Genomic DNA, 22892 nt, shown 5'->3' with positions numbered 1-22892 from the left:
CGAGGACGCGGAGTGCCCAAATTCCTGGCAACGACTGCACCTCGGATCCGGGCAGCCGCTGGCCAAATGTCCCCGCTTCCCGCACCTGTTGCAGGTCCTGGGCTGGCCCGGGTAATATGTGATAATCTTGTCCCGCCCTATGAGGGCGGAACGGGGAATATGGGTGACGACCCCCTTCTTTACATGGAGCTTGATCGCCACCTCATACTCCCCCCACCATATCCCGAGCTCATCCAGGACCTTATGCGGCGGGGACATTATGTCTGCGTAATGTTGGACCCAAGTCATCAGGTCTCGGACCGGGATGCTCTCGTTCTGCACCACAATGTGTGCCTTCCTCTCCAACGATTGCCTAGACAATGGAATCACCTGAAAACCGTGCCATTCATTTCCAACAGACTCTTTTAATCGCTCTTCTAGAAAAGACTCCATGCCCTGTTGGAAGAGGAAGGACACATCGTAGTACAACGGAGGATCCCCTGGAGCCAGAATAGCATAAAGATCTGCGGGCCTAAACCCCAGGTCGAAGAGGTACCTTACAAATTCACGCTTAGTGGGGATGGCAGAGCCATGCTCCCACTTAAGACGGACAACGTTTCTTCGACCTGGGGCATGAGCCCCCAATTCTGTCTCCAGGGGAGCCACAACCCTCCTCCCAGAAGCAGAACCCCTAACTGCTCTTGAGTAAGATGTTGGTCTAGCTGTGGACGCACCTTGAGCCGAAGCTGCCAGAGGAGCAAGGGCCCCTGGGTTCTGTGCTGAACCAAGGGCTGGAAATCCAATCCTTGCTACACTCTCGAGCTCTGGCAGCTCCGGCTCCGCTGTGGCACCCCCAACAGCCTCAACCATCGCACTGTCAGTAATGCTAGGTGTGATTACCTTATCATTGGACGTGTCTGCCCCTTCAAAGATACCTTGGTCAGGCCTAGCCTCAGTGGAAACAGGGGGAGGAGGAGGCCTATACCTGGGGGCATTGGGCCCTAAACCAAAGATAGTTTCCATCCACTCAATCTTACCACTGAAATCAAATCTTTTGAAGATCTCATTCTCTACTACGACTTTTTTTCCATCGGCCCTAAATTCTAGCTGTCGCCCGCAGTCAGGGTCACCCATGCCCACCAGGTATAGACCCTCGTAGTGTCCCCCTGGTTCCACCAAGTGGGTAACGGCCTCACCAGTGTGCTCATTGATTATAACCAGCCTGGTCTTTTCCAACCTGTATGTAGTATTGGCGGACTTGAATTCCGTCACCAAATCCTCCAATACAACTGGTGGGGGTTCCGGATATTTTTTCTTCGCCTTTTTCTTCCCCCCTTCTTTTCCTTTATTCTCATCATCTGGATAAAATTCAGAAAAAAGATTCCTTTCGAATAACGCATCAAGATCTCTATAACCTTCCCCCTTGGACTTTCCTTGATCTCCTTAGGTTAGCAGAATTTCCCCACCCTCCACCTCTTGTACAAAAGTAGGGGACCTCTGCCCGCGTACGTTAAAAAGGGGCGATGGGAAAAAAGGGCGCCGGGTTTTTAACGATAAACATGGATTACGTTTAAAAATGTATTTCGTTTAAAAGTAATGTTTTTAAACGTTATAAATCATTAAATAATGTGCATTAAATCGGCAATTGTAAAAACGTTAATCTTTCGTTTAAATAATGGAACGTATAATAACGTTTAAAAAAAAAATTACTAAGTAACCCTCCCTGTACCTACCCCTAACCCCTAGACCCCCCTGTTGATGCCTAAACCTAAGACCCCCCCTGTTGGTGCCTAAGTAACCCTCCCTGTACCTACCCCTAACCCCTAGACCCCCCTGTTAGTGCCTAAACCTAAGACCCCCCTGTTGGTGCCTAAACCTAAGACCCCCCTGTTAGTGCCTAAACCTAAGACCCCCCTGTTGGTGCCTAAACCTAAGACCCCCCTGTTGGTGCCTAAACCTAAGACCCCCCTTTTGGTGCCTAAACCTAAGACCCCCTGTTGGTGCCTAAACCTAAGACCCCCCTGTTGGTGCCTAAACCTAAGACCCCCCTGTTGGTGCCTAAACCTAAGACCCCCTGTTGGTGCCTAAACCTAAGACCCCCCTGTTGGTGCCTAAACCTAAGACCCCCCTGTTATTTTTTTCGTTTAAAAATAATGTAAAAAAAAAAAAAAAAAAAAAAGAAAAGAAAAAAAAAAAGTAATGTTTTTCGTTTAAAAATAATGTTTGGAAAAAATATTGTACTGGTTTTCGTTTAAAAATAATATTTAAACATGTATAAATCATTAAATAATGTGTAATCATGAGAAACAGTAATAAAACATTAAGTCTCCGGGCGCCGCTTTTAAAACGTTAGTTTTCTCCGGCGCCCTTTTTTCCTACCGGGCGCCCATTAAACGATATTTATTATAGAAGTGAATGGCGGCGCCCGATTTGTCCACTAGCCTCAGGCGCCCGAATTTACTGTTTCCCCTCTGCCCACCCTGACCACTCTCCCCCTTACCACCCTGGGCCTCTGCAGAGGACACATCAGTTTCATCCACACACATTGAAGCAGAGATCCCCTTGTGTCTCCTACCTCCCCTACCAATATCAATATCAAGTTTTTTAAGCTTACTAATCTTATTTATCCTTTTTTTTCCCTTTTTTTGTCTTTTGCTTTGAAGATATTAGAGTTTTTATCTCACCATCTTCCTCAGTTCCACTCTGCTCTTCAGGGCCACTGCTGCCCTCCGCCTCGCCCGAATCTTCAGGGCATAATTCTTGGGCTAGTTGTTCAGACCCGGTCTCTGCAACGTTCATGGATAATCCAGGAAACTCCAAACTTTGATTTTGAGCAAAATCTTCCTCAGTGAATTCCTCCACCGACAAGTCCATCTTGAGACAGGGTTGCCCGGCCATTTGCACAAGATCCTTGTTCAAATCTCCGTCAGAAGCAGAGACCAAAAGTCCACGGTTAATAGACCCAGAATCTTCTGGCATCCCCTGCATCACTGCGGATTCCTTTGCTGTCGTTGCCTGGCTATTCCCATGCCCGGATGGATTCCTTTGCACAGAAATAGTCACCTCCTCCTCATCTGCATTCCCCTCCTCGGGATCCACCTCTTTTGGTAAGACAGGCAATTCCTCCGCTTCCCCTGCTTCCCTTTTCACTTCCAGAGGCGGAAATCCTTCTTCTGATAGACTCTCCGCCCGTTCAGTCTTATTTCCGCATTCATCTGCCTTGACTTCCATAGAGTTTCCGTCTGCATGCGGAAACTGGGTTGGATTAGCGTTACCGGAAAGTTCGCGTTCGGGCTCATTATCTTCAATGAAGTTCCCAGATGTATGCGGACTTTCAGCCGCTTCAAAACCGCCATGAAGTTCGCGTTCGGCGTCATTACCCTCAATGGAAATTCCGGATTGACGCAGATTTTTTGCCGCTTGCGTCACTTCCGCTTTACAGACAGGAAGTTTGTTCGGCGTGATCGTGACACCGCTCCTAGAGCCGGCGCCATCTTGGGGAGCCCCGCTGCGATGCGGAGAGCGTTCCCTGTAGCCCCTGGCACACGCCCCCCCCCTGCCTTACCCAGGACCCCACGTCAGGCACAGTAAGTGACCCCAACACGGGACCCAAGGCCACAGCAGGAGGGGAAGCCATGTGGGCGCCCGAGGAGGCTGCCGCAGCTCCAGCCACACTATCCCCTCCAGGTATTACAGAGGGGAACGTGGTAGCCACGACCACAGCACTCGTACCACCACCCCCTGCCACACCAAAGGCCCCAGCAGCATTTTCCATGCCACCAAGACCCCCGGCAGCGGGGGCAGCAGCACAAGCACCGCTGGCACTCCCACGGACACCCGCCACAGGACCAGGTATTTGCTCTGCATCACTCACCACCACTTCTTCCTCAGATTCCGGCACCTCTTCCTCCTCCATGGGATCACCTTGTCCAGGTGGGATCTGTGACTGGGACAGCTCAGTTTTGATCCATGGTGGTCTCTCCGGAGGGGTGCACTCATCTTCTACCACGATACAGTCCTCCTCCGTATCGCTGTCATCTATATCTGTTTCAGGTCTCAGCATAGATTTGAAGCGTTTTTTATAGCCTAATTGCTCAGCAAAAGGTCCTCCAATGGCTTCCAACTCGGTGAGTCTTGCCTTCTGAGCTTTGATCTGCTGTCTTAGGTCTAACAGTTCGTCGTCTTGCCATAGGTACTCCGGCTTTCACTTGAGCCCGTACCTAAACTTGGCCTTGGCGAAACTGTACCTTAGTTGTGAAAGTGTCTCTTCACATTTCTTCGCAGCCTTCACCCAAGCCACGGCATTCAAAGCGATATTTTTCTCCGACGAGGAATCCTCCTCTTCCCCCAGGTGAGTAGTGGAAGTGGTAGGGGGGGAATGAACAGTGGGGTGGTGTTAGTCTCTGGGTGGGTGGCCAGTGGGGGTGATGTAAGTCTCTGGGTGGGTGGACAGTGGGGGTGGTGTAAGTCTCTGGGTGGCTGGCTAGTGGGGGTGATGTAAGTCTCTCGGTGGGTGGACAGTGGGGGTGGTGTAAGTCTGTGGGTGGGTGGACAGTGGGGGTGGTGTAAGTCTCTGGGTGGGTGGATAGTGGGGGTGGTGTAAGTCTTTGGGTGGGTGGATAGTGTGGGTAGTGTAAGTCTCTGGGTGGGTGGACAGTGGGGTGGTTTAAGTCTCTGGGTGGGTGGACAGTGGGGTGGTTTAAGTCTCTGGGATGGGTGGACAGTGGGGTGGTGTAAGTCTCAGGATGGGTGGACAGTGGGGTGGTGTAAGTCTCAGGGTGGGTAGACAGTGGGGTGGTGTAAGTCTCAGGGTGGGTGGACAGTGGGGTGGTTTAAATCTCTGGGTGGGTGGACAGTGGGGTGGTGTAAGTCTCTGGGTGGGTGGACAGTGGGGTGGTGTAAATCTCTGGGTGGGTGGACAGTGGGGTGGTGTAAGTCTCTGGGTGGGTGGACAGTGGGGTGGAGTAAATCTCAGGGTGTGTGGACAGTGGTGATGGTTAAGGTTTCCAGGGGTGTGGACAATGGTACAGTATTATTGTTAAGAGAAATATAGAGGCAGGGTTCGTGCTAATCGAAAATCGAGATTGCATACACTAAAAGTTAGTGGAGATTTGCATTACTATTGTAAAATTGCAAAGTTATGTTTGCATTTGCATCAGTGCAAAAAAAACCCCCAAAACATTAAACATAAATGCACACACTACATTTTATTTGTCATTGACTATCATTAGTGCAATAAAAAATGCATATGAACAAGCACAGTGTCAGTAAAATTTGTGTGTGAAAAAACATTTGCGGATTCCACACTATCGTAATTTGGGCTTGATTCACTAAACTGTGATAACTGATATCACAGTTGCGCTAGCATTTTGTGCGCGTTATAACGCGCCTAACGGTTTTCACATTTGTGCACCGAAATTTGTAATTGCACGCGTAAAGTATTACGCCCATTATAACGCGTTCAAAACGCTGGCTTGTTATTACGGTTTAGTGAATCAAGCTCTATGTGGAAACCCTACAATATATATACCCAAAGCTATCTTTCTCTGATGTTCTGACACATCTGCTGCTTCGATCTATTTGAAATAAAGTTTCTTGTGTTTGAAGAAGCCCATGGCATGTTGGGATTTGTAGTTTTCAAGCTGAATAGCTTTTGTTGCAGTGTACTCCACTAATTCTGCGTGTAGAATCTGACACTTCATCACAGCTGGAGCCTCTGAGTGGCTGAGTTGGCAGAAATAAAAACAAGAAGGGGGTAAGTGCGGGCTTTCTGACACTGTAGCCTTTTTGTGGTGAGGATAATGGGAGATAGAGGACTGGCCAGTGTTCTCTGGCCTGCTGCATTAGGGAGGACCTGTCACTTTAATCTGCACAAGACAGAACAACAGTGGGCTTATTTTAACATGTGATGCAAAGGGCTGCAGTCGTAGACATCCAGGAGGAAACACTCCAGTCTTTGTTAAGTGCTAAGATTTGATTGGTTAGTTGTTATTCACAGTTATGTCGTGTGTTTGTATTGTGGGGATCTCTTCGATCAGGAACACAAATTGTGTTGATTGTGTGTCACTTCTACCTCCTCTGTGCAGATTATAAATTACTTGTGATATACAGTATAGTCTGCTCAGAAAGGTGAAACACATTCCATCTAGTGGCCCTTTAAAGAGAAACTCCAACCAAGAATTGAACTTTATCCCAATCAGTAGCTGATACCCCCTTTTACATAAGAAATAGAATGATTTTCACAAACAGACCATCAGGGGGCGCTGTGTGACTAATTTTGTGCTGAAACCCCTCCCACAAGAGGCTCTGAATACCGCGGTACTCTGGGCAAACTGCCACAATGTAACAATGTTCACAGACAGGAAATGGCTGTTTAAAGCTGTCTGTAACAGCCAGAGCAGCTAGAAACAGCTACATAACCTGCCCACAGTAACAATGTCACCATGTAATACATGTCAGAATGTGAATCTGGGAGAGGAAAGATTTTACAATGAGCAAACACTGACTAAATCATTTATACATAATTATTGTAAAAATGAAGCACTTTTTTTATTAAATTATTTTCACTGGAGTTCCTCTTTAAGGTAGAACTAAAACAGTTTGCTGTCTGTGAACCCTGTTGCATTGTGTAAGATAACAGCTTTTTTCAACTGCCAAGCAAGCAGTAGCTCCCTCTGTGCATAGAACTCTCTGTAAATGAACATTCACACAGATCACCTGGCAGAATTAACCTTTTCCCGACGCTGTATCGTGCATCTACACCTCTGGAAACTTCACTTCAGCACCAGTGGCATAAATACACATACTTGTTTGTTTACTTCGCCGTTTCAGATCAGCAGAATCCTGCCGTTCAGTGATCGGTGAAATTGAACAGCTTATTTCCGAACCCGATTGCAGTGCCTGTGATGAATGAAAAGCCGGTGTCAGCGAGACGCCGGGATTTCATTAAAGAGAACCCAAGGTGGGCAGATGGGACATAGAAACATGTTCTCTGCCTCATGACATGCCTCTTGGTCCCCACACACTGCTCTCTGCCCCCCCCCCACCGCCGCGCTATAGCCCCCCGAGATTAGTGGCAATATTTGGCGCTATCTCGGAAGTAAACACAGGGAGAGGGATTCCTTGTTCAAAACGCTGCCAGGGTTGCTCCTGCAGGGTTTTTTTGAGAGCTGCCATTAGGCAGCTCTCTCTCCCTGGCGTGCCCCCACCTATCTGCATGCTTCAAGAGACACACGAGGCTTGATTCAGTAAACGGTGCTAGCCCAGTTAGCACGCCTAAAGACTTTGGGCGTGATAACTAGGGTGCTAACTAGGTTAGCACTGTTTACTAAATTCACATCGCGCACAAAAACTTTGCGCACGTACAGGGCGGTGCACGCAAAATGGCACATCGCGGTGCAATGAAAACGTTGCACCCGATGCGCCTGTAAGGTCGACCTTCAAGTGCGCCATTTTCGTCGCACCGCGATGCGCCAAATTTGCAAGCGGGACTTTGCGCGCGATGTGAATTTATCATGCCTAAACTAACTTTAGGCGTGGTATAGGGCTTTTCACAGGCGTGCTAACACTTAGCACGGTTTACTGAATCAAGCCCACAGTTTCTCCTTGCAGCGTCGTGACCTATAGGCCAAAAAAACCACCTGTTTTTTTTCTATACGATTTTGTCTAGTTATAGTGGCCACTGGCTAGCCTATATAGTGGTAAAATAAATAAAGTGGTAAAACAAATCTTTGCATACCCATGTAACAAAGCAAGTACACTGTGCATAGTCCATTTTGCAACAAACTTCCAAGGAGCACAACAGTTTCTGCTGTTACTAGCAATAAGGACTGTAAAATCTGACTTTAGTCAATATTGTTATTTACTTACCCTCTTCTTCTCTTTGCAGTCTTAAATTGCCGGATCCCTGTAAGAATGTTATGGCGCTAACATTGGACAGTAGAGTAAGCAATAGACAGTACAAGGTAATCATTCCAGTCAGAATTAACATAAATATGTAAATTGAACTCTAAAATATTCTGCTTTGCTCCTTTATGCTTTTGATTCCAGTAATAATGGTATATGTTTATTGGCAAGGCACCAACACAAAAATCAAAACCACATTATCAGCGCAACCAAACAATCATGAATTTTTGGAACAATATGTGTGTGTCGCAGCCAAAGTCCAACACTTCAGTACAGCGTTTGAGTCAATATTGGCTCTCGACAGAACTACAATGTTGGGAGAAGGACGACAAGGAATAAAAAAGGAGTTATTTTGTCCGTTTGTGACGGAATATAATGTACAATACAAAAAGTTGGAGAAAATTTTAATTAAACATTGGCCCATATTGGGAGAAGATCCTGTTTTAGGTCCATTATTACCCAACCGACCAGAAATCATTTACAGAAAGGCACCCACATTAAAAAGTCTAATAACAGGAAGTGCCATTGACCAACCCCATTATAGAGGGTTAAGCTTTTTTGGGGAAAAAGGTTTTTTTAAATGTAGAAAATGTGTGGTATGCACTACCTGCACTCAGACCCCTAGAAAACAGAACATTTTTGCAGATTTTTACGAGATAAAAGAATTCATTACATGTGAGTCAAAATTCGTAGTATATTTACTCATATGCCCATGTGGTCTTAAGTATGTGGGGAGGACAAAAAGGAAATTGAAAGAACGTTTGGGGGAACATGTTAACAATATAAAGAACGGTTTTGAGGGACATTCAGTGTCTGACCATTTTAGAACAAAACATAACAAAGACCCCTCGGGACTGGTTTTTTGCGGTATTCAGAAATATCTGGGTAATTGGAGAGGTTCCAATAAAATAAGAGAAGTGTCGAAATTAGAAACAAAATGGATATATGAGTTAAATTGTATGATTCCACATGGATTAAATGTTGAATTAGATCTGAATTGCTTCATCTCAAATGTATGAGGCCTTTGAGAAATATGTCAATGTGAACTTCAACCACTAGATGGGAGTGTTTGATCACTTTTTGAACTGTGACGGAGTTTATAACTTGTAAAGAAATTTCCAAAATGTAATGAAATTTTATGACCAGGAGATGGCAGTGTAGGATAAGAAATGGACTGATTTATACACGAGATGTTTTTTTTCAGCATGTAATGAATTTTTATCACCAGTAGATGGTAGTGTTTGATAGAAAATGATGTGATCTCTGTAAATGGGACGCCGTTCATCCCCACGTTATGCCTGCAGGTAATTTTCTTCTTGCACAATAATCTGATAACCTTTTAATTTAACTATATTGGGTCTCAATAAATAATTATAAATGTAAGGGAAACGCTTTGCCATATACTGATATGGAATAATATCCGGAAACGTGCTTGGATTGACTCCCTATGAGGGCGGAAGGGGAAGTGATGTTGCGTGGAGCGCACCACCATCTTCCCGGAAGCACTGACGGCGTTCTCCCGTGCGGCTATCTCTGCACAAATCTGCCTAATTAAGGTAAAAAACTATATATAGGTATATCCAGCCACCATGTCTTTTAGCTCCTGAGGAAACTTTAATAGTGAAACCGGTCGAGTGAGGCGGACGTGTGGCTGGACGACGTCCCATGATTTATGTGCTGTCTTCTCTGTGGGTCCCTGTAATAAGGACCCTGATGTGAGTGACCCCTTTTAAAACTTTTTATGCTGTTTTTTACTGCGCTACATTAAAATTGCTACAGATACGCTTAGATGTGCATTGTTTTTTTGCATGCCTCTAATTTTGGTGAAACACTGCATATGAGGATTTGAGTTATTCTGTCCAAACTGGAGAGGAGGCCGGCTGTGAAGACACCTGCTGCTGACCTCATAAAGCTTTATTACAGACCCTGTAGTTAAGGTCTGTAAGGATCTGGTAAGCGCATCTGTTTTTATGGTGTTCTCGGTGGTGGACATAAGTGAGCCTGCGCTGAAGTGTTTTATTCTATAAGGCACCAACACAGGTGACATAAGGGATTCTTCTGAGTACATATTGTCCAAGCCAACAGTAAAAACCTGAAAACATTCGAACTTTTCCACACTACTGAAAAAGTTTTTTTTTTCCAATGCATTTATCTGTTGCCCTTGCTGATCGCACAGTGCAACACTCATAGGGCTCTGATGTACTTGACTTCAGAAAAACTCCAGTAGCCAGAGTATACATTAATCCCCTCCAAACGTTAAAAAAAACAACCAAAAAAAAACCAAAACAAAACATGGCAACATTTATATAAATAACAAAAGCAATAACAGTATACAGTAGGTAAAGAGTCTCCTGTAAAGATTAATCTCAATGCTCCTAAAAATACCGACAGTCCCCTACTTACTATTAACTCAATTTACGTTTCAGAGATACAAACAAAGTGGTCTTCATGCAGAAAATATACAGTAAAATTTTTTATTACAAGTCTTTAACCCTCCTGGCGGTATGAAAAATTCCGCCAGGAGGCAGCGCGGCAGTTTTTTTTTTTAAATCATGTAGCGAGCCCAGGGCATCCCCCCGCCCGCTTCGATCGCCTTCGGCGATCTCCGATCAGGAAATCCCGTTCAAAGAATGGGATTTCCTGGAGGGCTTCCCCGTCGCCATGGCGACGGGGCGGGATGACGTCACCGACATCAGCGACGTCGTGACGTCATTGGGAGTCCCGATCCACCCCTCGGCGCTGCCTGGCACTGATTGGCCAGGCAGCGCACGGGGTCTGGGGGGGGGGGGGCGCGCACCGCAACGGATAGCGGCGATCGGGCGCGGGGCGGCGGCGGCGATCAGTGCCTGCGGCAAAGTTGCGTCCAGCAAAAAAAAAATTAAGAAAATCGGCCGAGCAGGGCCGGAGAAAACCTCCTGCGCGGCTTACCCCGAACTACGTTCGGGGTTACCGCCAGGAAGGTTAAGTAGGAGACCACCTATCCCTGCATTAAATATATGGGAAAGTCCCTGCATTCTCCAAAGCTTTGACCTGCTCTGTTGTTTCAGACATCTGTGAGCTTTAGTGAAGTTGTGGTGTACTTCTCTGAAGAGGAATGGAGTCAGTTATCAGCATGGGAGAAGGATCTGTACAACAGCGTCATGAGAGAGATCCACACAGCTCTGATTTCTTTAGGTAAGTTGCACACAGTACAGCATTGATATTTAGCAGAACTATCTTTTCAAATTAAGGGCTCATTCCCACACATTGTAGTGTAGTTTTTTCATTTGAAAAGCTGCCAGACTATCAGACACTACATAGGAAGTGATGTGTGATGTTCCTAATAGGTGCGGTGCAGTGCAGTGCATAATCTAAATTCACTGCTGCATTCATTTCTGCTTGGATTTTGATGTTGCCCTATTCTGTGTAATGAAATGGTGAGTGCAGTGGCTGTGCATTGTTATAAATGTGGATGGCCACAAGAATTTTGTAGTGTTTACACATATTAGGGCAGGGAGTGAAACTGTGGTGTGCCATGATTATCATCATCATGGATTATATACAGTAATATAACTGGTTGTAGTAGGATACCGCTGTCTGTTCCTCATCCTAGCTAATTTCAGAACTTTAGTGAATTAGCCATATGGTTATACTTAAAGGGGCACTACAGCGAAAAACTGTAAAATTAGAAATATGTACAAACATATACAAATAAGAAGTACTTTTACGGAGTAAAATGAGCCATAAATTACTTTTCTACTATGTTGCTGTCACTTACAGTAGGTTGTAGAAATCTGACAGAAGTGACAGGTTTTGGACTAGTCCATCTCTTTATAGGGGATTCTCAGGGATATATTTATTTTCAAAAGCACTTAGTGAATGGCAATTGCTTTGTCCAACTGCCAAAAAACTGTGTAGGGAGCAGGGAAGCCGGCCAGCATCATTGTTTAAATCCTTTTTGGGGAATATCTTTATAAAGAATAAAAGCCTTGCTGAGAATCCCCTATGAAGAGCTGGACTAGTCCAAAACCTGACAGCAACATAGGAGAAAAGTAATTTATGGCTTATTTTACTCTGGAAAAAACGTACTTCTTATTTGTCTAAGTTTGCACATATTTTAAATTTTACAATTTTTTGCTGTAGTGCCCCTTTAAAAAGGAAATGCAGCCAAAAACCTTATATGGTTTTGGACCACCACAGCAGGATGTTGAATTTTGCAGTGACCTCAACAGAGGGCTTGTTTACTTCCTTTGACCCACCCCAAAAACCTAGAGTGGTTCTTGATTACCTAGCAGTTGTTTACTTCAAATGACCTATCCACAAACCTCCATAAACGTTTGGACCTCCCAATCTTGGACTGATAACTGTCAAATGGCTGAAAATAGCACTGAGCAAGTTGGTATCCAAGGCCCTAAAGCAGCATCTGTACTATATGGCAGTGGTTAGAAGAATAGGGGAAGTTAGTATCGCGTTTTGTACAGTGTTAGGTTTAAGTCAAGGTTAATAATATATCATGTTAGTGTTGGGTATCATTAAGATGGCTAAGATTAACCTTTCACAGTAGGTCAGGAATAGGATTAGGTATTTGGCAGGGAAGGGGTTTAGGCGAGGTTAATGGTCTTGTTGAAAGGGGAGATCCAAGATCTGGTAAATTAAAGTATCACCATAGTCATATCGGTTCTTGCAAATAATCCTTGCATTAAAGAGAATCTGAACTCTAACATTCTTACAATAAAAAGCATACCATTCTATTCATTATGTTCTCCTGGGCTCCTCTGTGCTGTTTCTGCCACTCCCTGCTGCAATCCTGGCTTGTATTTGCCAGTTTTAGGCAGTATTTACAAACAAAAGACATGGCTGCTAAAAGCTTGTGATAGGCTCTGAGAAGCTCTGTCTGTGACTCACACAGAGCTTGCAGGGGGCGTGGAGAGGGTGTGTATAGCTTCTATCCTATCACAAGCAGAGCTGCACATTCCAGCCTGAGTGCCTGAGGCCGACAATGCCGTCAGAGGAAAGAAGATTAGATTATATAACAGAGATAATACAGCCACTGTGCAACTAGGAAAGGCTGCAGTAAGACAGACCACATTAGAACAGGTATAGGAACTTATAGGATAGGAGAAATAAGGCAGAACATTTTGTTACAGAGTCTCTTTAAGTTTTTTCTTGCCTATTTTATGAGTTTGCTGACAGCAACATTGCTACTATTTACAACATGTATTTGAGAGTGATTTTAATTGACTTTCAGACAGTGGCTTGTTTACGTCCCCTGCGGTGTTAACAATGAGCTGATGGAGAGCAATTCTTTGCACTTTTTCTGTCTTATAGGCTACACCATTCTTCACCCTAATGTGTTATGCAGGATTAGAAGAGAACATGAGCCCGGTATCAGTAGCAGCCTGGAGGAGCGGAAAGGTACTTGTTTTCATTGCTCTCATAGCCAATAGCCGCTAATATACGTCATTTTATTATTTATTTTACACCACAAGTGCCTTCGGGGAGGTGTGGTAATCTGCAAAAACAGCACTTAATCCTGATATTTTTGCTGCCTACGTTTGCACTTACATAAAACGGTATTGTATAGAAGGAACATCTTTGACATCCAGTGACTAGATTTGTCTTTTGTATGGTGAGCAGAAGCAGTAGAGTATTTGCACTGTGTTAGCTACCCCTAAAAGCAAGAAATCTTGAATCAAGATGATACCATTTATTGGCTAACTTAGAGATAAATAAAACGGAAGCTTATGGTGAGGACACATTTCCAGTTATGCTGCATCCACCACCATCAGTATGATGCAAGGAACTGTCTCCGTCCATCTGTTATTGGTGTACACACTTGGTACTGGTCATACCTTCCTCTTTTCTTAATCAGGAATATCTTTATTGAATAAGAAACACAGGTGGTATAAACAAAGCACTAAAACAATACAGGCTTATTAATAGCACCATAGTATGACAGTGCAGTAGGGTGTTGCAGACACATTGGGGGGAGAGGATGTTGCAGGTACAAAAGGAGAATTTAGTAGTATAAACCCAGAAACAGAACAGCAGATGTGAGATACCAAATACCAATATGGTATTTGGCCATATGACCATACCTTCTACTACATAATTTTGACCCAGCTCAGATTGAATTGACTACCTAATATATCCCAATCCATGACAGGTAGTAATGTAACAAGATAATCAATTTTGTTTTCTTGACCTGCCAGTGGTTTTACTGATGTGGCTGATTGGTGTTAAGATGGTCATACACTGGCATATGGCCACCAGTTTCAATCAACAGTTATACAATAATAAAATAGACCCCTCAAAATCTGATTAGAGAGGGATCTATAACTATCACACGCATCTTAATTGATTTCACTTAGAAATCTTCTAAAATCTATGGAACTGCTGTCGCAGTGCAGGACTGACTAACAGCACCCAGGTCTCCAGTATCTGGTGCTCCCTGGGCCCATGTAGAATGTTGGTAGCTGAGCGCGCTCCTCCCATGGCCTCTCTCTATCCCTGCTGGCAGCCTGTATCCCTTGTATGTTATGTGACCAGGTACATGTCACGGGGTACAAGCACCCAAGTGAGGATGGAGAAAGGTCACAGGAGGAGCGTGCTGGTGGATGGGTGAGTGCGCACTCTGTTGCCAATACTCTGTAGGGGTCCCGGGGGAGGACTATTTTAGATGAGGCAGACTGGCCTCATCTGTTGGCAACAAATCATTTCTGCTACCGCTACGCACCCAACCTATCAAGTATCTGTCCGAAGTCTTCTATAGTTTTGATTGATTTTGGCTGGAAATTGTTTGAAACTATCATCGGTCAGCCATGTTGGGGCATCAATCTCCAGTAGATTCGATCAGTGGTCTAATCTGCTGGGGAAAATTTACAAATGTATGGCCACCCTAAGTTTATAAGGGCCTGAGCCGACTATCTCAGCTGTCCGCTTTTCAACAACACACCAATGTAACAGATGCTGAGAAGCGGACAGAAGTGGACACAGCTGTATTAGTGGGCTCAGGCTCTTAAAGACAAGGGGCTTGATTCACAAAGCGGTGCTAACTGTTAGCACGCTTGTGAAAAGCCCCTTTTCCCAGAACGTCATTGGACAGCACCCCTGGTGAGACTTGTCTCCCTCCCAATCGTGGACAGGAACTGCAAAAGAAAAGATTTGCATAACAAATTGGCAGCCATACATAAGCCACTATCTTACCACCAGTAACTCAGTTCAGTTTCCTGTCCCGGACGGGAATGCAGAGGAGAGGTCTCCAGGATGCTATCCATGACAGATGATCGGGGGCAACGTCTTTCAGGGCTCCAGGCATGCTGTACAGTGGACAGTCGGAGCCCTGCAGCGTGGAGGAGGCTTCTCCGTATGAGGCAGCAGAGATATAGCGCAGGCGCGTTTTCAGACCAAGGTACTTCCGGGTCAACCCGGAAGTTGTCACGCGCGGCGTCCAGCGTGACTCTGATTGGGCGGCAGGGGCCGCGGAGGTGATTGCGAATCAGCATCAGCTGATTCGCTGAGGTAATTAGCAAATAGCGCGGCAGGGGCTGCGGAAATACGAGGTAATTATGCATATCTATTAAGCGGCAGGTGCCGCGACAGGGGATTATGCAAATAAATTATGCTAATGGGCTAGTCAGCTGAGTCCTGTTGTTCATGTGATTCTGGATTTAATCCTTTTCCCTGTCTCACTCTGGTGGTTTATGTGAGCATGGAGGACGCTTCTGGGTCAGCTCCTGTGCAGTCTGCCAGGCCAGCCCAAGATACCTCTCTGGCAAGTACAATGGGAATATAGATATGCAGTGTGTATATATATATATATGTGTGTACTAGAGAGGGTGCTAATGGTTGGCTTATTATTATGTTTTATAGCCTGAAAAACATGAAAAGCTTGAAAAACATGATAAAACTGACAAGGGTCAGCATGCATCAAGTGGATCTAGCAAATCTGCGAAGAAATGTGCCATTTGCTCCACTCGCCTGTCATCCTCATCCTCTAAAAAGTTGTGCCAGGATTGCACAAATAAGCTGGTTAAGGATGAATCCCCTGTCATATTTAAAGATCTGATGGGTTGGATGCGGGCGGAAATGTCTTCAGCAATCAAAGAAATTAAGGATTCTGCTATTTCTTCTCAAGCTGTAGCCCCCAACCCTGCTGATGTTCCTGGCCCTAGCAGTGACGCTGCTGTTATACCTATCAATACTGGGTCTTCTCCTACTCCGCCGGCACGTATTCCTGTGCAGGCTAGGAGAAGTAGGGAGAGTGATATAGAGGCCTCAGAACTCTCTGAGGGGGAAATATCTGCATTTGAAGAGATATCTGAGGGTGAAGAGATAGAAAAAGCTGAGAAATCACAGAAATTTGCTTTTCCCCAGATTTAATGAAGGATCTCCTAACCTCCATGCATGAAACAATGGGTATTAGATCAGAGCAAAAACCCCTGACACCCCTGGACCAGATGTATGAAAGTTTGGCGGACCCCCAATCTAGATTCATTCCGGTCCATTCTACTCTTAAATCTATGATTAAGAAAGAATGGGAAAATCCTGAGAAAAGGGCCTTTTGGCCCAAATCTTTATCTAAGCGCTACCCTTTTGCCCCGGATGATCAGGCTTATTGGGGTCCTCCGCCAAAGCTGGATCCTTCCTTTTCCAGGGTGTCAAGAAAATCAGACCTGTTGTTTGAAGACTTCGGTAACCTAAAAGATCCAATAGACAAAAAAATGGATAATGTTTTGCGTAGGGCTTGGGAGTCGGCTTCATTAACTTTCAAACCGGCTGTGGCATCAACAGCAGTTAGTCGTTCTCTGAAAACTTGGCTAGCAGACCTACAATTTAAGATTGCTAATGGAGTTTCTAGGGAAGAAATTCTGAATGACTTCCCAAAAATTACGAATGCCTCAAATTACATGGTTGATGCGGCAGATGATACAGTAAAGTTGGCAGCCCGAACTACGGCGCTAGTCAACTCGGCTAGAAGGGGAGTATGGGTTAAGACCTGGAATGGGGATACTTCCTCAAAATCTAAGCTTTGTGGTATCCCCTGTGAAGGTAATCTGCTGTTCGGTTCAAAGCTGGACGATACACTAGATCGTACGGCGGATAATAAGAAGAATTTCCCAAGGAAGCGCCCTTTTCAAAATAAGCGGCCATTTCGGGCCCCCGCCAAAAATGAAGCGGATAACAAATCTTCCAGGGGTAGAAGATGGGCCCCTTATAGACAACAAAGACCCCCCAATACCTCTACTAATACCAAAAAGACAAACAAGCAATGACGCCATCATTCCAGTGGGGGGGAGAGTCACCAACTATTTCGAAAAATGGCAACAACTGTTCAGCAATCAGTGGTTACTGAATATAATATTAGAAGGTTACAAAATAGAGTTCGAGCAGCCTCCCCCTCAAAATTTTGTCCTAACCCCTTGTCCAAAAGACCCATCTTTAAGAATAGCCCTTCAATCAGAAATAAGGTCACTTCTTCAGAAAAGGGTAATTCGTCAGGTTCCAGCATGCCAAAAAGAACAAGGATTCTACTCTCCAGTCTTCCTGGTAAAGAAGCCTCAGGGAACCTATCGATTTATTCTAAATCTAAAGAAACTAAATCTGAGGGTCAAATACAGAAAGTTCAGGATGGACAATATCCGATCTGTAGTTCATCTCTTACAGAAAGACGACTTCTTGGCATCTCTAGACCTAAAGGATGCATATCTTCATCTGCCAATCCATTTGTCCTGCCAACAATACCTAAGGTTCGCCGTGTGGATGGAAGGAGAGGTAAGACATTTTCAGTTTAATGCCTTACCTTTCGGATTATCTTCAGCCCCATGGCTATTCACCAAGGTTATGTCTGAGGTACTAGCCCTTCTCAGGTTAGAACAGATTAATATTGTCGGTTACCTTGATGATTTTTTATTATGGGGGTCTTCTGAGAAATCCGTGTTTGATCAGATATCTACAACTTTGAGCTTCTTCCAGGATTTGGGTTGGTTGATTAATTGGGAAAAGTCTGCCCTAGTTCCTTTCCAATCCTTAGAGTTTTTGGGTTTCATTATTTCTACTAGAAAGGAGAAATTGTTGTTACCTGATAGGAAGATCAGTGCTATTATTGACAATGTTCTCTCGTTTCAGAAATTGAGAAGCATATCGCTAAGAAAGGCCATGGCACTTCTAGGTCTTCTAACTTCTTCTTTTCCGGCAATCCAGTGGGGGCAGTTCCATGCAAGATTCTTACAGATGTGGATACTAAAATCTTGGAACAGGTCTATGACGTCACTGGACAAGAAAATCGTCATTCCACAGAGTACAAAGGCTTCTCTTCTTTGGTGGAAACAGCTGGATCATCTATCTCCAGGTCGTCTGTGGAGTTTTCCTCATCAGAATACAATTACAACCGACGCCAGTTTATGGGGTTGGGGAGCCCACTTCAATTCTCAACCGGCCCAGGGAGCCTGGAATATGACGATCAGTTCACAGTCATCAAACAACAGAGAACTGCAAGCAGTGTGGCAAGCGTTACTACATTTCGGGCCCCAAATCAAGAAGTCTCATGTGAGGATAAGGACAGACAATCAAAGTGTGGTGGCTTTCCTAAACAAACAAGGGGGTACGAGGAGTCAATCCTTATGGGAAAAGACGACGAGGATCCTATTTTGGTCAGAAAGGAATCTCTCATCCTTAACAGCGACACACTTAAAAGGAACCTCAAACCAACTGGCAGACTACCTCAGCAGGAAGAGGTTGGATGCGAACGAATGGTCATTAGATCAGGAAATATTCCAGCAGGTGACGTTACAATGGGGCTGCCCAAAAATAGACTTGTTTGCAAGGAAAGTGAATACGAAATGCCAACAATTTTGTGCCCTGTTTCCAGAAGATCTACCATGGAAAGTAGATGCCTTCTCGATCAATTGGGGGGAAGTAATGATGTATGCATTTCCTCCAGTTCCGTTGCTAGCACGAGTGATAAAGAAGATTATACAGGACAGGGCTCGAGTAATCTTAATAGCTCCACTATGGCCAAAAAAACCATGGTTCACGTCACTGAGGGCACTAGCAGTAACAGATCCGATAATATTTCCTCCTCTGCCACACTTGCTATCTCAGGGTCCAGTATGGCATCCGAACTTACACATGCTTCACCTTTCAGCTTGGAACCTGAATGGGGCATCCTGAAGTCCAAAGGGTTTTCAGATGAACTATCAGAAACTTTGATACAGAGTAGGAAAAAAGTGACTCGAGAAATATACCAAAAAGCCTGGAGAATATTTAACGATTGGTGTAGGGAAAGATCCTTTAACAATTCATCTCTTAAATCCGTATTGGAATTTCTTCAGTGTGGATATAAGAAAGGTCTTAGTATCAGCACCCTGAAAGTACAGGTATCTGCTCTTAGTGTGTTTTTAGAAAAACGATTAGCAGAGGAAAATCTAATTGTACGTTTTTTTCAGGCTTTAAAGAGACTTAAGCCAGCAATTAAAACAAAAGTACCTGCTTGGGATTTAAACATTGTTTTACAGGGTTTGTGTGAGGCTCCGTTTGAGCCATTAGCGCAAATTTCGGAAAAATTTCTTACCTTAAAAACCATTTTCCTGCTGACAATTACTTCAGCCAGGAGAATTGGTGAATTACAATCACTATCCATTAGAGAGCCTTATTGCACCATTTCAGAGGATAGAATAACATTACGTCCTGATGCAGCTTTTCTACCCAAGGTAGTTTCCTCTTTTCACAGAAATCAGGAGATCTTCCTACCCTCCTTTTGCGAGAATCCTAGTAATGAAAAGGAAAGGAGACTCCATTCCCTTGACGTAAGGAGATGTCTTATACACTACATGGAAAGAACAAGTTCCTGGAGGAAAACTGACGCAATGTTCACCCTTTTTGCTGGAAAACAAAGAGGCAACAAAGCTTCCAAAGCAACGCTGGCACGATGGATAAAACAGGCTATCACATCAGCGTATCAGGTTCAAGGAAAGCATTTAATCTCTCCAATCAGAGCTCATTCTACAAGAGCAATATCAACCTCCTGGGCAGAGAGGGCAGGGGCATCTATAGAACAGATATGCAGAGCTGCTACCTGGTCAAGTCAGAACACTTTTGTGAAACATTATCGCCTAAACATCTCGGCTGCAGCAGACTTATCATTTGGAAGGAAGGTGCTGCAGGCAGTGGTCCCTCCCTAGATCCTATATCTTGTACATCGTCTCACCAGGGGTGCTGTCCAATGACGTTCTGGGAAAGACAACTTTACTTACGGTAACGTCTTTTCCAGTAGTCAGAAGGACAGCACCCCTGCAACCCGCCCTTCCTTTGGGTGGAATAATAATTATGTAAGTAAGCATCTATGCGGTCCGTGTCATCTATTGTATTAACTGAGTTACTGGTGGTAAGATAGTGGCTTATGTATGGCTGCCAATTTGTTATGCAAATCTTTTCTTTTGCAGTTCCTGTCCACGATTGGGAGGGAGACAAGTCTCACCAGGGGTGCTGTCCTTCTGACTACTGGAAAAGACGTTACCGTAAGTAAAGTTGTCTTTCATGCCTAAAACACTTTGTGCACGCTAACTAGCGCAAAGTCCAGTGCGCGTGAAACTTTGCATCGCGGTGCGACAAAAACGGCGTGCCTGATGCGACTATAAGGGCGCATTGAGTGCGACCTTATCGTCGAACTATGCGACATTAAGGTCGCACCCAATGCACCCTTATAGTCGCATCAGGTGCGCCGTGTTCGTCGCACCTGATGCGATGTTTCGCACGCACTGGACTGTGCGCGCGGGACTTTGCGTGCGAGCTGATTCACTTTTCTTGGTGCTAACTACTTAGCACCCTAGTAAGCACGCCCAAAGGCTTTGGGGGTGCTAACTGGGTTAGCACCGAATAGTGAATCAGGCCCAAGACCTCTGTGCCTCGTTTTTTGTTCTTTCTCCCAATATTCTACCATCCTCGATACACCAGCTTGATTTGTGTTATTTTAAAATGTAACTGAAACTCATGACTGTTTTGGCCTATCATGTTATTTCAAATCTGTGGAAATGAAGCATGAATTAAATGAGAATGGCCTGTACATGAAATCTCCTCTAGCCTTTTCTTTTTATGTTCTTTAAATATTTTAGGTGCCACATTTCTTAGTCCCGACATTATACTCCGAGTCAAACATAATGAAGAGTATTCCGCTAATGAAGACAATCATACTAAGTCTTCTGAGTGTGAGTTACAACTGTGTACCTGTGAAAAGTTATCATGTATTACAATCAAAGGGCTTGATTCAGAAAAGGGTGCTAAGTGTTAGCACGCCAGTGAAAAGCTACTTTGCATGTGCCAACATGCTTTACACGTGCTAACTAGGGTGCTAAGTAGTTAGCAGATGCAAACTACTTAGCACCGTAGTTAGCACGTGTAAACTACTTAGCACCCTAGTTTTTTTTAAAAAAATCAGTGTTTATTCAACAAAGAAAAGGAACATATGACAGAATATGCAGTGTAGCAGTGCGCCTCCTAACTTTTCCAACAGTCTGTAAACAAAGTATATAGCTTCAGCATCAATTATCACTGTGGAAGATAAGAGGTATTGTTAACAATAATATAATGATCATCACATGATATTTAGAGCTCGGATTGAATTTAAATTTCCAAATATTATATATTTTACAAGATCATAATTAGCAAGACCAGGGGTAGCTAACCATGGAGCTTAGCACCCTAGTTAGCACGGTGGTAAGTAGTAGTTTTCATGTGCTAACTACGGTGCTAAGTTTGCATGTGCTAACTATGGTGCTAAGTAGTTTGTATGTGCTACTACTTAGCACTCTAGTTAGCACACCCAAAGCCTTTAGGCGTCCTAACTGGGTTAGCACCGTTTACTGAATCGAGCCCATCGTGACTAAAGTCACTGGTTGTGTAACTGTTTAAAGGACCTTACACATGCTTGATTGATGTCACTCTACTGGGATTGTGACCCAATCCCTCCGGTGACATTGCTGGTCTGAGGCTGTAGAGATGCAGAGTCAGCTGTACAGCTGACATTCGTTCTGTTGTAATGTGGGGAGGCCAATGGCTGACAGAGCGGGCGGCGCATATGTGACGTCAGGTGTAGGGCAGGGAGAAAGGCGATGACAAAGGTACTGGCCATCGTTTACTGAGTTGATCCACCTGGCACGGGTGGTCGGTGGCTCCTCTGTACAAACCAGATTATTGGCTTCTAGTGCCTCAGCTGACTTTAATGGGGAACTTCAGCCTAAACAAACACACTGTCATCAAGTTACATTAGTTATGTTAATTAGAATAGAGAAGTAATATAATCTCTTACCCACCCTATTTTAAAAGAACAGGAAAATGTTTGTGATTCATGGGGGCTGCCATCTTTGTCAGGGGGAAGCCATCTTTTTGGTTGAAAGGAGGTGACAAGGAACAGGAGACACAGTTCCAACTGTCCTGTGTCCTGATTACCCCTCCCAGCTGCACACGCTAGGCTTCAAAAGTCAAATTCAAAATGTAAAAAAAAAATTTAAAAAAAATTGCGCCAAAACAGCAGAACGAGAAAACATCAGAAATCCCATAATGCTTTGCACAGCATCAGGGGAAAAGCCCGGGCAGTTTTCTTCTGTGCAGCTAAAAATGAGGCTTGTATAAGAGAAACAAAGTTCTGATGCTGCGAAACTGTTAAAGAAACACCAAGCCTTTTCAGTGCTGCTGAGTCGATTTTTAGTCCGGAGGCTCACTTTAATCTAAATCAGAGGGGCCAACACTTTTTCAGCTTGTGAGCTACATATGTACAATTTTAGGAGCACAGTTGTATATACAGAATGGAAAACGTAGTGTGGTCAGGATCTACCATGAAGTCCTCAGTGATCTACTGGTAGATTGCGATCTACCTAATGGACAACCCTGATCTAGAGTGTGTACAGGGATTTCAATGCCATGTATATCTCGTAAACACCATGTGCCTGTAAAACAAAATATACCTGTAGCAGCTTCTAATAGGAGCAGTAGTAATTTCATAATACAGTTCCACTTTGTCAATAAAATGATTT

At 44.4% G+C, this 22892-nt stretch overlaps 1 protein-coding gene across 4 annotated transcripts in view; it reads left to right on the top strand.

Annotated features, from left to right (window-relative positions):
- The window catches only part of LOC137521406 (zinc finger protein 664-like), a 112976-nt gene that overhangs the window by 76797 nt on the left and 13287 nt on the right, over positions 1-22892 (top strand). For 2 of the 4 annotated variants that reach the window (XM_068240596.1, XM_068240595.1), the window contains exons 2-5: positions 7868-7943; positions 10932-11058; positions 13192-13278; positions 20976-21068. In XM_068240596.1, coding sequence (XP_068096697.1) covers positions 7899-7943; positions 10932-11058; positions 13192-13278; positions 20976-21068 — 352 coding nt within the window. In that variant the 5' untranslated portion in view covers positions 7868-7898. The other 2 variants (XM_068240594.1, XM_068240597.1) reach the window with 2 other exon arrangements.

Source organism: Hyperolius riggenbachi, chromosome 6 (assembly GCF_040937935.1).
Source record: "Hyperolius riggenbachi isolate aHypRig1 chromosome 6, aHypRig1.pri, whole genome shotgun sequence".
Classification (NCBI taxonomy): domain Eukaryota; kingdom Metazoa; phylum Chordata; class Amphibia; order Anura; family Hyperoliidae; genus Hyperolius; species Hyperolius riggenbachi.
Note: the sequence above shows the minus strand (reverse complement) of the source record. Positions and strands in the feature narration are given on the sequence as shown.